This window comes from Amia ocellicauda, chromosome 7, assembly GCF_036373705.1.
Source record: "Amia ocellicauda isolate fAmiCal2 chromosome 7, fAmiCal2.hap1, whole genome shotgun sequence".
Taxonomy (NCBI): Eukaryota; Metazoa; Chordata; class Actinopteri; order Amiiformes; family Amiidae; genus Amia; species Amia ocellicauda.
In genome coordinates, this window is record NC_089856.1 from 13,549,183 (window position 1) to 13,565,144 (window position 15,962).

Genomic DNA, 15,962 nt, shown 5'->3' on the forward strand with positions numbered 1-15,962 from the left:
CAAGGATGTCAGGGACAAGATTGTAGATCTACACAAGGCTGGAATGGGCTACAAGACCATCGCCAAGCAGCTTGGTGAGAAGGTGACAACAGCTGGTGCGATTATTCGCAAATGGAAGAAACACAAAATAACTGTCAGTCTCCCTCGGTCTGGGGCTCCATGCAAGATCTCACCTCGTGGAGTTTCAATGATCAGGAGAACGGTGAGGAATCAGCCCAGAACTACACGGGAGGATCTTGTTAATGATCTCAAGGCAGCTGGGACCATAGTCATCAAGAAAACAATTGGTAACACACTACGCCGTGAAGGACTGAAATCCTGCAGCACCCGCAAGGTCCCCCTGCTCAAGAAAGCACATGTACAGGCCCGTCTGAAGTTTGCCAATGAACATCTGAATGATTCAGAGGAGAACTGGGTGAAAGTGTTGTGGTCAGATGAGACCAAAATCAAGCTCTTTGGCATCAACTCAACTCGCCGTGTTTGGAGGAGGAGGAATGACCCCAAGAACACCATCCCCACCGTCAAACATGGAGGTGGAAACATTATGCTTTGCAGTTCTTTTTCTGCTTAGGGGACAGGACAACTGCACCGCATCAAAGGGAGGATGGACGGGGCCATGTACCGTCAAATCTTGGGTGAGAACCTCCTTCCCTCAGCCAGGGCATTGAAAATGGGTCGTGGATGGGTATTCCAGCATGACAATGACCCAAAACACACAGCCAAGGCAACAAAGGAGTGGCTCAAGAAGAAGCACATTAAGGTCCTGGAGTGGCCTAGCCAGTCTCCAGACCTTAATCCCATAGAAAATCTGTGGAGGGAGCTGAAGGTTCGAGTTGCCAAACGTCAGCCTCGAAACCTTAATGACTTGGAGAGGATCTGCAAAGAGGAGTGGGACAAAATCCCTCCTGAGATGTGTGCAAACCTGGTGGCCAACTACAAGAAACGTCTGACCTCTGTGATTGCCAACAAGGGTTTTGCCACCAAGTACTAAGTCGAAGGGGTCAAATACTTATTTCCCTCATTAACATGCAAATCAATTTATAACTTTTTTGAAATGCTTTTTCTGGATTTTTTTGTTGTTATTCTGTCTCTCACTGTTAAAATACACCTACCATTAAAATTATAGACTGATCATTTCTTTGTCAGTGGGCAAACATACAAAATCAGCAGGGGATCAAATACTTTTTTTCCCCCCACTGTGTGTGTGTGTGTGTGTGTGTGTATGTATATATGTGTATATATATATATATATACACTCACCTAAAGGATTATTAGGAACACCATACTAATACTGTGTTTGACCCCCTTTCGCCTTCAGAACTGCCTTAATTCTACGTGGCATTGATTCAACAAGGTGCTGAAAGCATTCTTTAGAAATGTTGGTCCATATTGATAGGATAGCATCTTGCAGTTGATGGAGATTTGTGGGATGCACATCCAGGGCACGAAGCTCCCGTTCCACCACATCCCAAAGATGCTCTATTGGGTTGAGATCTGGTGACTGTGGGGGCCAGTTTAGTACAGTGAAATCATTGTCATGTTCAAGAAACCAATTTGAAATGATTTGACCTTTGTGACATGGTGCATTATCCTGCTGGAAGTAGCCATCAGAGGATGGGTACATGGTGGTCATAAAGGGATGGACATGGTCAGAAACAATGCTCAGGTAGGCCGTGGCATTTAAACGATGCCCAATTGGCACTAAGGGGCCTAAAGTGTGCCAAGAAAACATCCCACACACCATTACACCACCACCACCAGCCTGCACAGTGGTAACAAGCCATGATGGATCCATGTTCTTATTCTGTTTACGCCAAATTCTGACTCTACCATCTGAATGTCTCAACAGAAATCGAGACTCATCAGACCAGGCAACATTTTTCCAGTCTTCAACTGTCCAATTTTGGTGAGCTTGTGCAAATTGTAGCCTCTTTTTCCTATGTGTAGTGGAGATGAGTGGTACCCGGTGGGGTCTTCTGCTGTTGTAGCCCATCCGCCTCAAGGTTGTACGTGTTGTGGCTTCACAGATGCTTTGCTGCATACCTGGGTTGTAACGAGTGGTTATTTCAGTCAAAGTTGCTCTTCTATCAGCTTGAATCAGTCGGCCCATTCTCCTCTGACCTCTAGCATCAACAAGGCATTTTCGCCCACAGGACTGCCGCATACTGGATGTTTTTCCCTTTTCACACCATTCTTTGTAAACCCTAGAAATGGTTGTGCGTGAAAATCCCAGTAACTGAGCAGATTGTGAAATACTCAGACCGGCCCGTCTGGCACCAACAACCATGCCACGCTCAAAATTGCTTAAATCACCTTTCTTTCCCATTCAGACATTCAGTTTGGAGTTCAGGAGATTGTCTTGACCAGGACCACACCCCTAAATGCATTGAAGCAACTGCCATGTGATTGGTTGGTTAGATAATTGCATTAATGAGAAATTGAACAGGTGTTCCTAATAATCCTTTAGGTGAGTGTATATATATATATATACACACACACACACACACACACACAGTGGGGGGAAAAAAGTATTTGTATATATAGTGTAGTGAGTCTGTGGGGTTAGGGGGAAATTCCTGAGATACGGCAAGAATTCCAGCTATTCCCCCCGTGAAGACCTGGCCTATTGTCCGGCACCCTGTCCCCTCCGCCCTGCCGCCGCCACCCGCATACCCCTGTCACTGCCCCAGCGGCCTGGGAGCCACGTGTGTGGGGGGCAGACAGGCTCTCGATTCCCTCCCCACCTCCCTCTCTTTCGCTGCATTTCAGGGCTCAGCTGTGAGGAAACTCTTTAAAAGCAGCAGAGGTTTCCACACACCTGAGCTACAGGGAGCCGGGGCCGAGGAACCCGACCTGCACAGGGCTGGGAAGAAACCGACATAAATGAAGACAAGGTCAGCTGGAGCCAGCAGGACAGTTCATACGTAAAACAAGTTTATTTTGAACAAGCCGGGTTTTACAGTCACAGCAGAAACTGCGACTCCAGTTTTTATATATATTCTTTATTGTATCATCATTTTTTAACAGACACTGTCTAGCCATCAAAAATTGACCTGAAACACTAAACCTACTACTAAATAATCAAGCACAGCTTTGGGAACACAAGAGCCAATAAATAAATAAATAAATAAATAAATAAATAAATAAAACGCCATGGATTGAAATCAGACAAAGACAAACAAATGTAAACAAAATCATAAACCATGATACAGTACAGTTGTCCACAACGAGCCAAGGAATGAAGAAACCAATCCCTCCCCCCCCACCCTGATCGCTTCCACCTGCAAACCATCTTGAAAAGAGAAAGAAGCTGAATTGATGAATACAGTAACGCTAAATCAACAGAACTGCTATAAGGCCACACAAAATAAACATCGCTTCCACATACTAGTTTTACTGTAAAAGTTGTGTGCGGGATTTTACTCACGCGAGTCCAGGCGGAAAGACCGTGTTTTCTTTTAGCTGACGATTTTGTATTTACAAGTAATTTGGAACCCCCCCCCACCCCCCGAGTGGTGGTTACCGAGGTGATTCCCTAGTAACATGAAGCAGGGTGTGGCTTCTGGTTGTGCCACTCAGGATCGAGAGACACAAACTGGGCCGAGACGCATTCTGGTCTTAGTTTTCAATTTTAAAACCAAACTGACCAACTAAAGAAAGAAATAACACTTCAACGCTCACCACTGGGGTGAAGGACGTCTCATCTTTCTCCAATTTGGTCTTGAAAAGGAATCAAATACCAGGGCATTAGAACCCATATAATCAATATGTAGATAATCCAAAACAAGGGACTTTGATCAGTTTTTATCATGTAGCCTAAGACCCACAACCTTTTACACCCACTCCTCCCTCCCTTCCTCCTCCTACAATCCGATTGGCTCCCTGCAGCGTGGGCACGTGTGCTTTTGTGGGCCCCTACACTGACAGCTGTGGCCCAGTCAGAGCAGAGGGGACGGCAGAAAGACTCAAACACATGACTGATCCCATCCCTCTCGTTAGCTACCTCTCATATGCAGCTTCAGGGAATGCATGAAGGAACAAACAAATTAATAAATAATTAAAAGCATACATACACTACCAAATCCTGCCCATTGCCTGTCCAAAAACAAAATAAATAAATAAAATAGATAAAAAACAATAATGAAAGGCAGTGCAGTGTGTCAGTGTGCAGCTCAGTGGGTTAATGTGTCCATCTCTGAGCAGGCAGGTCCAGCACTGTCCAGCACTGTCACAAGGTGCGTTTCTGCAGTGGCTGTGAGGCACTGGACTGCCCTCAGTGGCACTTCTATCCAGTCACAGAGCAGGTACAGCACAGCCCATGGGAACTCTGTCTCTGGCTGGCTGGCTTTCAATCAGTTGGCCTACAAGGCAAGAACAAGTACAATGCAGATAATATCCAGAGCTCTCTCTACCTGTCCATCTATCTAGACACAGTACAGCACTATAGGCAATACAGGCAAAACTATCTATCTGTCTATCTATCGCTCAATCAATTTTTTCAGAGAGCAAGTACAGCAGGCAATGGATGCTCCATCTATCTATCTATCTATCTATCTATATATGTACTTACCTACCTATCTATCAGTCTATTCACATGGCAGCTACAGCCGGTCCACCCCTGCCTTTACCCATAGTGCAGACATGGCTCATGCCATCACAGCGGTCACCCCTGACCTGCACTCCCATGCAGGTACAGCAAGGCGGCACTGCAGAGCCAGCAGCACAGAGCAGACATAACAGCTCATCTACCTACGTCATCTAGCTAGCTACCTACCTACCTACCTACCTAACCTAGCTCCCGGCCTATCTATCTACCCAGAGAAGAATTCTAGCACTACAGCACAGGCAATGTCGTCTACCTAACCGTCCACACAGCAGGTGCAGAGCATGCAATGGGAACTCGGTTTACAGCACAGCTACAATCGACATAGCAAAAGCTACCATCTACCATCCTACCTACCTACTGAACTACCAACCTACCTACCTACTCACCCACCTATCTGCAGGTGCAGCTCATGCAAAGCTCAAGACAACACAGAGTCGGTTTACAGTTTGCAATGGCAGCTACACTTAATACAGACAGCCTTTTCATGCGCTGAGAAGATCTGTGCACAGATCAGACACACACACACACACACACACAAACAGTGTAAGCTCCACCTATCCAAAGGACATACACATATAGCACAGTACAGTGCAGGGGACAGCTCTGCCTGTCTGCACACTCACTGTTGCTCTTGCATACAAACCTCATACAACCCCCTCCTTGATTACTGCCCTGAATGTATGCCCTACATTGACAGGGGGTGAGAGGGCCTCTTGTCTCTAAAAAGACAGACAGACAGACAGAAGAGGCCGGACTATTATCTGTTAATACCTTATCTAGTGAGATTCAGAGGGTCTCCTGCTCAGAGGTTTCTCACAACTGTCCATCTACTGACATGCACAAAGCACCTACTGTTCTCACACAGTACCAAGCACTCACACACACACAAAATAAATAAAACAAACAAAATCTGATAATGATCAATTACATTGCTGAAGAAAACATGAGAGCATCTGTAACCCAGCTGCACAGCCCAGCGGTGCTAACCCAGCGCTGCAGAGTCTCCCCATCAGGCAACAGTGCGGAGACGCCCACAGTCAGGCCAAGACAGGAATGGCTACGAAATGAACGTTGCGAGACCCTCACACCCACCCACCCCTCCGCCACCAGTACAAAAGGTAGAAATCTGAAAACTGCAAGGAGCCAATCAGACACAAGAACTGAAAAGATTTCACCACGTGGGAACCAGTGATATGAGCACAGCAAACCTGCATGTGTGATAACTCCACAGGTCTAGGTATAGCTTTATTATTGGTTCGCTCGGACTGTGATATTCGATAGTAAAAAAACTAACTAAACGTGTCCTTGTATATTCCATCACAAGAGAGAAGTTCTGGAGCTCACAGGGATTTCAGTGCAGAGGGAGAAAATACTTAAAAACGCACGATTTTTCGGTCAGTTCAGGACTTGAGACTGGATATGATGGGTCTCATGATAATAAACAAGGAAACTGCGACTCAAGTAAAGATACCCATTGAATTTAGTTTTTATGGTTTGTGTGTTTGTTGGTTTGATTAATTATTTAGGGACTAGCCTTTAAAGATGTTTGGGGAACACTTGTTTGATGAATGGACATGAATCCACCTCCCCTACGTTTCTCATACTTCACCTCGAGTTCACAGAGGTTTGGGCGTGACAAGGATTTCTCTGCAGTGCCAGAATCACACCTGATGTCGGTTGGCCTCAAACGTTGCGGGTCTTTAAAACGCGAGTTACAAAGCCGAGCGACACATGCAGACCTCTGATCAACCCTGAACTTCCAATTTCTAACCAGTAAAATTAAATGCATCTGTGATTTTTCTTTTTGATGATCTGTATTTTTAAAAATCCTTTTCTAATCGCAACCCCAACTGGAGATTTTTCAAGTTTTTCTGTGAACTTCAGGTGAAAGTGCAGGAGGAGCCTAGCTGACTATCCTTATGCTGGGGACCTGGGGGGGGAGGGTACAAGTCCAGCCAGTTACAGAGGAGGACGAGGAGGAGATGGAGAAGGAGGAGGAGAAACAAAGCAAACCAAAACAAACTAACCAAAAACTAAAAAAGAGGTTTAAGAAAGAGGGTGCAAGAGGCGAGGGGTTTGCTGCAACAACCCGACGCCCCTCTTCCCGAAAAAACACAGTTCCCTGAAGAACCCACCCCAAACCCCTCCCATCCCAACACCGCCCCTTGCCCAGCCCCACCCCCCTGCTGCTTCATTTCTTGTTCTTGAGCTGATTGGCCAGCCAGTCCAGCCCCTCGTACAGCCCGTCCCCACTGGTGGCGCAGGTGGCCTGGATGTACCAGTTCCGGTGGCGCAGGGAGTGCAGCCCCAGCTTGTCTGTGATCTCAGCTGCGTTCATCGCATTCGGCAGGTCCTGGAGAGGGAGAGAGAGACGGAGAGACAGAGAGGTCAACATCTCAAAAAGCCCACTTTCCATTTTAAGGAAGATGCCCAAGTCTGCAGTCCGCAGTGAGAGAGTGGAGTGAGGGAGTGCAATGTGGGAGTGGAAAGGTATGTGTGCAACTGGGGCATGTGGAGAGGTTTTGCGGGGAGGGGGGCAGTTGAGGGGTGGTGTGTGTGTGTGTGTGTGTGTGTGTGTGTGTGTGTGTGTGTGTGTGTCGGTGGGGGGGGGGGGTTACCTGCTTGTTTGCGAAGACGAGCAGCACGGCGTCTCGCAGCTCGTCCTCTGCCAGCATGCGCATCAGCTCCTCCCTTGCCTCATTCACGCGTTCGCGGTCGTTACTGTCCACCACGAAGATCAGGCCTGTGAAGCAGGGAGAGGAGGAGGGGGGACAGTCAGCTGATCATTCCTCAGGGTCAGGGGGCCCCTTGAACCCCTGTAGTTTACACGGCACCGCAATAACTGTTTGTGGGGCTGCTGTGTGTGTGAGTGTGTGTCCCCTCAGAGCTCCAGTACAGAACCCTTCCCTTCAGTACACTACCCTGACTGAACCGGGATCTCTTTGTGTATGTGTATGTGTGTGTAAGTGTGAGAGAGAGAGAGAGCACGCACAACAGAAAGAGTGTGAATGACTGAAAAGGTGTGTATGTATGTGTATATATGTGTGTGATGCCCAGGCTGTGACACACTCACCCTGTGTGTTCTGGAAGTAGTGTCTCCACAGAGGCCTGATCTTGTCCTGGCCGCCCACATCCCACACAGTGAAGCTGATGTTCTTGTACTCCACGGTCTCCACATTGAACCCTGCAGACAGAGATGGATAGAGATTGTAAGTGTGAGAGAGAAAGAGAGAGACAGCAGGGGGTGAGAGACAGAGAGAGATATTACAGCGTCTCTGTACTGCACACTCACCACAAGCCTCTCCTTCATCACCTTCTGCCCTTGCCCTCCCCATCATCCCTTCACCCCTCCCTTCACCCCTCCTGCAGCCCTGCCCTCACCCTGCCCTACCCCTTCCCTTGACCTCCCCCTGCCCAGCCCATGCCCCTGCCCTGCCGCACCAATCGTGGGGATGGTGGTGACGATCTCCCCCAGCTTCAGTTTGTACAGGATGGTTGTTTTCCCGGCGGCATCCAGCCCCACCATCAGGATGCGCATCTCCTTCTTCCCAATCAGGCTCTTCAGCAGGTTCCCAAAAATGTTCCCCATGGCAGCTCGTGTCCCCTTCCCGTGCGGATCCTACAGGGGCTCTGGAACGCTCTGGTGTTGCGGGTGTGGGGCAGTGACTGCAGCAGCTCCTGACAATGCGATTGGCTGTCAGCAAGGCCTGGCTCGTCCAATCAGCTTGTGGTCTTCCGATGGAGGAGGGAACACAGACAGATGGACAGACAGACTGAGTGTTATTGTTGTGCATAATACATAAAGACATCAAATCAGCTGATCAGGAAGAGCTCTTGAGAATAAATGCCCCCAATTCCCCACTGTACCTACATAGGTGGGATTTCCTTGTTAAAAAATAAACAAAAAATCGGCTGACATTATATAGTGCTTTAATAACTACAATTACAGAACTGCTGACATTAATCAGTGCAAATTTCCTTTGAACTGTAACGCACTGAAAACGGTCACATGAAGTGCTTTGAAACAAACACAGGCGCACACACACACACACACACTCACTCAGAGCTGTGATGCTGCCAGAGCTTCTGGGCGAATCACAATCTGTTGGGTTCTGCAAATTTCCCCACTCAGCCCCCAAGAGCCCATTGCACACATACACACACTCCCATACAATTATATTACACACACACACACACACTCTAAAGCAGTGACACCATCAAACACACCCACACGTCTGTGAGCACAATCTCTGTGCAACATGAACACGCCCCCACAAAGCTGATCTCTTTCACATGTGTGAGCAGGACTCCCCCTGCCTGCCAACCCCAGCAGGTCTCTCAGGCTGCAGAGCCTGGCAGACCGTCCACAGAGTGGCACTGCTGAAAACACACTAAGCCCACTTTGTTTTGTGTGGCAGCTTGCAAAATCAGACTGAAGCGAAATCTATAACTCATCAAGGTAAAACGACAAAAGATCAAGCACCGAGACACCCTCCCTCTTCTCTCCTTCCCCGAGTCACATCTGGTTGTGTGCCCGTCTCTGCACGTACCCTGCCCAGCTAGACCGTGAAGCCAGTCCTCTGTCTGTAATGTCATTACAGTGCACGCCAGAAGCAAAGAACAACAACGACAATCACGAACAACAAAAAAATGCAAACCCTTTGAAATTAAAGAACGCCCCCTGGAGTGGGCTGTGAGAGCTGCTTGTTCTACAGACACACAAAGTCTCCGTCTCTCTCGAGTGTCAAAACACAGTCTTGAACTATCAGGTGTGCAACCAACAGAAGTACACAGAATCCTGAAATGTGCAAAACAGGAAAAACTGTAAAATGATCACCATTTCTTTGCAATACACATTGTTTTTCCTTTATCTGCATGTTCCTCTTAAATAGGGCACAGCTGGATACACCAGCCACCAGCTATAGAGTTATGGCTCCACTCAGTGTTAGTGCCTGCTCTGTCCTGTGCCTGGCTTTTTGTGTCTGGCTATTAGACATGTCCGAGGATGCTAATTTGCGGGGAGGGCTCCGGTGTGTTAGTGTGAAACTGGAGGCATTCATTCTGCTAACACGTTACTACAACAGCCGTGAGAGCTTGTGGAGAAGGGCTCATTACCATATTTTCACACCTCTCTCTGCTGGCAACCTGGCATGTACTGCATGGTACCAACACAGACAGAGGAGCAGGCAGGCGTGTGAAGAAGTGAGGAATACAGTTTAATCTGCTTGAGAATCTGGCTGTTCTGCATGTCAATGGAGGACAACCATGAATATCTGAAATGAGCTACTGTGTATATTTAATCATCACCAGCTGACCAGAGAAGCATACATACACATATACAAACACACACATATGTATAGAAAATGAACTACATTCAAAATCATTCGTTTCAATATGAAAATATTTTACAAGGATTGCATTTTCGCATCATGTGACGCTAATTCGTCCCGGCTGACATTATAACACGGTGTTTTCGGTAAACAAGCAGCCATAGCAGTAGCTAAAGACGAATTTTTGGACTAAGCGTTTTTGATCTGCGTGTGTGTCTGTATGTAACGCTCTGTCTAGCTACAGTAGGCTATACTCAGCAGTGTCTGTGGGTACCTGTCTTTGTCATGTAGCTAGGCGAGCTGTGTGTGTGTGTGTGTGTGTGTTCGTATGTCTGCAGCTATGCATGTATGTGCGCTGCTGGTCGGTTGTCCCTCTGTGTAGCTGTCCGTGTGTCTCTGTGCGGCTGTGCGTTCAAGCTGTCTTTACAAAGCGGTTTAGCTAAGCAGAATCAATGGATCTGTGACAGCTAGTGTGTGTGTGTGTGTGTGCTGGTTCAGACGGCGAAAATGGAGACTCTTTTCAAACGCTTGTTTTTCTAACACACAAACCCTGGCCCTTTCCCATCAATGTTGTCCAGCATACAGAATCGTGCAATGGCAGGTACCCGTTCAGATGAAGATCCTTCACCACCAGCTTTTTCTTCCTGCTGTTATTCCTCTGCTGCCCCCCCCCCACTATCATCTCCCTCTCTCCTCTGCTGTCACGACATACACAGTCATTAAAGACTCGTTACTCGCCGCTTTGTAATAATGTAGCATCGAAAGGCACTACCTCGGGTTTCGGCGCCGGTTGAAGATGATATTTCAGCCGCCTGTCTCGCTCTGCATGCGTGTCTTATCTTGTGCATTATGCGTTGATCTTGTTGTTTTTTTTTTTTGTGGTAATTATATTTACAAAATGCATTTATTTGATTCCCCCCCTCGCCGAGCTCCACTTACCTCCGACGGTGACACCAGCCGAATTCAGGCACGGGAGATGGGAGTGAGAGGAGGCGGAGGAGAGGGAGATCTCGCGAGATCTCGGGGGGGCTGGCTGCGGCGCAGTCAAGGAAGAGGCAGAGCGGAGAGGCAACTGAGCAATCGCGTGGCCGGCCATCTTGAGTGATAATAAGAGCACCGTTGATCTGTTAATTAAAGATACGAAATAAAACATTAAACTACACTAAATGTAGCCAATAAAACTAAATACAGTAACTAGTTGAAGAAAGATCATAACCAATCTCTGCTTATCCCCAGGTTCATTGAGTCACTGTCAACTGAAGTCAGGAACCTTGGTGTTATATTCGACTCCACACTCTCATTTGATTCTCGTGTCCGCCATACTGCCAAAGCTGCTTTCTTCCAAATGAGCATGATCAGTCAAATGGCCTCCTCTCATTTATAAACTTTCTTATGTTCTTATGTTCCACCCACGCTTCGCTAACAAATTCTGCTGCTGAAACTCTCATCCACGCATTTGTTGTTGGATTACTGAAATGCTCTTCCTCTTGGTATCTCTGCTCAAATACTCAACAGACTTCAGTATGTCAAGAACTCTGCAGCTCTTATCCTCACCCGGTCCAGACCCTGGGAACACATTATCCCCACCTTGAAACAGCATCACTGGCTCTTTAAAGCTCTCCATGGCCTGGCCCCCTTATACCTTGATAATCTCATCATCTCCTACAGTCCATACCATTCTTTACGCTCTTCTGGCTCTAACTTGTTGTTGGCATCCGTTTGTCTCGGGAGACAATGGAGTGCTGTGCCATGAGTCAGTTTGTATTAGAGCTGCAGCCTCTGCTGTGGCTGTGCTGTCCGATCCTGGAGCGGCAGGCCTTATTGCAGTTGCTGCAAGTGAAAGCTGGGTCTGGCTGTGGCATCACCGCCTCAGTCCTCAGTTGTCTGCGCTTTTTTCTCTCCCCCCACTGCTCGGTCCTCCTCTGGTCGCTCTGGTTCTTCAGCCACGGCTTCCCATGTTGTTGGGTTGATGTCTCATGAGATAATATCGCGCTTGCAGACATCCTTGAAGCAAAGGGCTTCCCCGTTGCTGCCTTGCCGATTCGTTTGTTGAGTTCAGCGTCAAGGGAAAGGCTGCTGGAGATCATGGCACCGGGGTAGGTGAACTTCTCCACCACTTTGAGAATGTAATCACTGATGCAGATGTTGGGGGGGTTGCTGACATCCTGACCCATGATATTGTCTTTATTGAGACTCATAGTCAGGCCGAAGTCTCTACATGCAAGTGCGAAGCAGTTAATGAACCTTTGGAGACCTTCCTCGGAGTGGGATGTGAGGGCAGCACCATCGGCGAACAGCAACTCTCTTAGCAGGACTTTACGCACTTTGGTCATCGCTCGCAGGTCTGCAATGTTGAACAGTGCTGTCTTGGGAGGCAATGGAGTACTGTGGAAGGCATGCAATAGCAGCAAGGAAAAGAAGATGCTGATAAGTGTGGTAGCGAGTATACAGCCCTGCTTCATACAGCAGTTGATTGAGAAGGGAAGGTGTCTGATGATGAGCCATCATATTGGACAGTGCCTTTGCATTTCCTTGTGGAAGGACTCAGTTATACTGAGGATCCTGGGCAGACATCTAATCTTCTGAATCAGTGTGAAGCAGCTGCAGCCTGTTGAGAAAAACACAAGCTAAAGACTTCCAAACAATGCTGAGGAGGGAAATATCTTGGTAGTTGTTGCAGTCACTACAGTCGCCCTTCTTTTTGTAAAGGGTGATGATGTTGGCATCATGCATGTCCTGGGGTACTGTCCCTTCTAACCAGCACTGGCAGAGTAGGTCATGGAGGTGGTGGAGGAGGGCGGTTCACTTGCCAGCCGGGGCCCAGGGAGTCGATGGCAATGGAGTTCCTCTGTGGTAGGTAAGTCGTCAAGCTCCTCCATGACAGGCAGGCCCTCAATGTTCTGTATCGCAGCATCAGTAATGACGTTCTCCCGTGAGTACAACTCCTGGTAGTGCTCGACCCATCTTTTCATCTGTTTGCTCCGGTCAGTGTTGACTTCACCAGCAGATGACTTGGGTGACACTCTGTCCCATTCTTTATGCTCTTCTGGATGTAACTCACTCACTGTCATTCAGTATTGCTGGCCCTATGCTCTGGAATTCTCTTCCCTCTGACCTATGTGTCTGACACTCGCTCACCACTTTCAAAACTAAACTTAAAACATATATTTTTTCGATTGCCTTCTCCTGACACTTACTCTTCCTTCCTCTAGTCACCTGCTACTCTATCTCTTACTGTGTCTCTAGGAGACACACATTTTTCAATCACACATGAAATCACTATAATTTTGTCTCACTTAATATGTACACACTCATACACTGACACACATTCCCACTCACTAAACAGACTCAGACTCACACCTCTTCTGCGCCTCCTACCTATTTTTGATGTTGTTTGTTTGCTCATGATGTAGTCTATTGTTCTGAAATGTTTTTCAGTGTACTTGGGTATCTTGAAAGGCTCATAAATAAAATGAATTATTATTACTGTACTGTGTGTGTGCACTGTACTGTACTGTGTGTGTACTGTAGGCTACTATTTTTCTTGTTCTGTTTAAACACTTTTTGATTATTTATTTTTATTTATATATGTTTTGTGTTTGACCTAGAAATAATAATAAAACAAAAGGACAGGCGTATTTTCAGAATTGGCACAACAGGACGCATGAAAAATTGACTGCCGGCGAAACGGGCATGAATTATTCAATTAATAAATCAGGAAATTAATAAATAACGGTGATATCTCCCTGTAGCGGGATTGGCATGCAGCGGTCCTGTTGTCACGTGATGACCGCAAGCGGAATCACTTCACCCCCTCTAACGGCCTTCGGTACCTCTGCGCTAATTAATGGGAGAGAGAGTCGCCATTAACCCCTAGCATGCCAGTGCGAGTCACTCAATATCGCTCTCAGCTTGTTCTACTAACCCTCACTGTAACCATAATCATATCACTTTAGCCAGCTGCAACCTTAAACCTCATCATATCCACTAATACTGACCCTAACCCTAACCATACCCCATATCCTCATAGTAACCCCCACCCGAATGGAGCAGGAGGGCAGGCAGGTAAATGTGAGGGATGGGAGAGGGACAAAGTAGGGTAAGAAAGAAGGATAGAAAGATAAAGAAGAATGGGGGGCTGTGTAACAGTGGGCCCTTATTGCTGGTATTAATTAAACTGCAGGGGCAGGAGGAACCAAGATAGGCCCAACATTGCCCCACCGTCCCATTTTCCCTCCCTTGTATATAAGACTGCATATGATTACCCATGTGCAAGTCCACTCCCCCACCCCACATCTCTCCCTTTCTCCCCCACTCCCCTCACCGCAGTACGCTGCTCAGTGACAGGTCTCAAACTGCCGTCTTCCTGCGGAAAAGCCACTAAGACACGTCTGGAAGTGCTTACTGACCCACCAGCCACTGCACCAGTCCCCCTGTGCCTCCCTGCATCTGTCTCTGCCTATCTCCTTCCTTCTTCCTATCACTGTCTTTCTATCCCCATCTTCCTCTGGCTCTCTCTTTCTGTCTTCCCTCCCCTCTCTCCTTCTCTCCCTCTCTCTCTATGTCCCCCTTCCTCTCTCACTCAGTCTCTCTCTTTCTCTATCATTTTTTCTGTCTCACTGCCTCCATTCCCCTCTCTAGGTATGTATGTGGACCTGTGTATCTGTGCATGTATACAGAAGTATGTGTGTCTGCATATATACATACTTTCATTAAAGTGTGTGTGTGTCTATGTGTGTGTGCATCTCAACTGCATCTCAATCCAGAGGTTTGGGAGATGGAGGGGGGAGTGCAGAACAGATGTTGGCCTCTGGAATGGGTGATGCAGAAGAGGGGTGTGGAGCGTGAGTGGGAGACCCCTGTGTTTGTGTATGTGGGGGTGGGGGGGAGTTGGTGTTGCAGGCCTGGTTTGGTGGCTCTAGAGGGGGAGGGAGGGGGTGGAGGCGGTGGAGGGGTTGGTATAATTGAAAGAAGGTCTCCTCTGAAGTGACTGCCAAGCTCAACCCCAGAGTTGCCGATACAGCTGCTTCTCGGCCAAGGGCTGTGGAGCTAATCACAACCTGCAGAGTGGGAACACAGCTTTGATGTTCTGCTTATAGCTGCCTGTAACCTCTCCCTCTCTCTCTCTCCCTCTCTCTCTGCCTGTCTCTCTCCCTCTCTCTCTCAACCCCTCTCTCTCCCTTTTGTCTCTCTCCCACACCACTCGGAGAAAGGGACATGGAGAAGAGAGGGGGGCAGGCGTGGAGAGTGGGGACAGAGGCGGCTATGAGCAGATGTTACCAGCTGTTTTATTTATACAGATGTTGCTGCATAAACTGTTTATTTATTTTTTGTTTGTATATGGTTGTTTATGCTGGTTTGTCCTCCTTCTTCTTCTTCTTTTGCTATTGTGCACTCAAGGCAGGGCTTGTGCAATTGTGTGCATATTGTGTTTTGTTGTTGATTTCTCAGACACTGGTCGTAGCAGGGGTGTGATGGGATGAAGAGGCAAAGGGAGAGTGGGAGAGAGACAGACAGGGAGAAAGGGAGAAATAACATTAAAAATTAGGAGGTGTGTGTGTTACGGAGTATAGGAGCAAGTGTCTGTCTGTCTGTCTGTCTGTCTCTCCGTGTGTCTATCTGTTTCTCTATCTATCTATCTATCTATCTATCTATCTATCTATCTATCTATCTATCTATCTATGTCTGTCTGTCTGTCTGTCCATCTATCTACCTGTCTGTCTATCTGTCTGTCTATCTATATGTCTGTCAGTCTGTCTGTCTGTCTATTTGTCTGTCTCTACAGAGGCGGCTACACAAACAGAGACATTCTGCATTCTCCCTCTCTCTCTTCACTTCTCTCTATCTCTCTCACCCCCTCCCTTTCTCTGTCTCCCTCTTCCCTCACTCAGTGCAGTGTCTGTTTCTCATTACACATTGATGAGCAGTGGCCGTGTAGCAGTGTGGCAGTGTGGCAGTGTGTGTGTGTGTTTGCGTTTAAGTTTGCATTTGTGTGTGTGTGTAAGTGTGTGTGCTCATGTGTGTGT

The 15,962-nt window shown here is 47.5% G+C and overlaps 1 protein-coding gene across 1 annotated transcript; it reads right to left on the reverse strand.

Annotated features, from left to right (window-relative positions):
- Positions 1-6,763: 6,763 nt before the first annotated feature.
- LOC136752865 (ADP-ribosylation factor 3) lies at positions 6,764-10,960 on the reverse strand. Its single transcript, XM_066708548.1, has 5 exons — positions 10,876-10,960; positions 8,048-8,338; positions 7,680-7,790; positions 7,225-7,349; positions 6,764-6,959 (listed from the first exon to the last, which is right to left on the reverse strand). Exons 2-5 carry the CDS (start codon positions 8,193-8,195, stop codon positions 6,798-6,800), a joined length of 546 nt encoding a protein of 181 aa, XP_066564645.1. The 5' UTR covers positions 8,196-8,338; positions 10,876-10,960; the 3' UTR covers positions 6,764-6,797.
- Between the last annotated feature and the right edge of the window lie 5,002 nt (positions 10,961-15,962).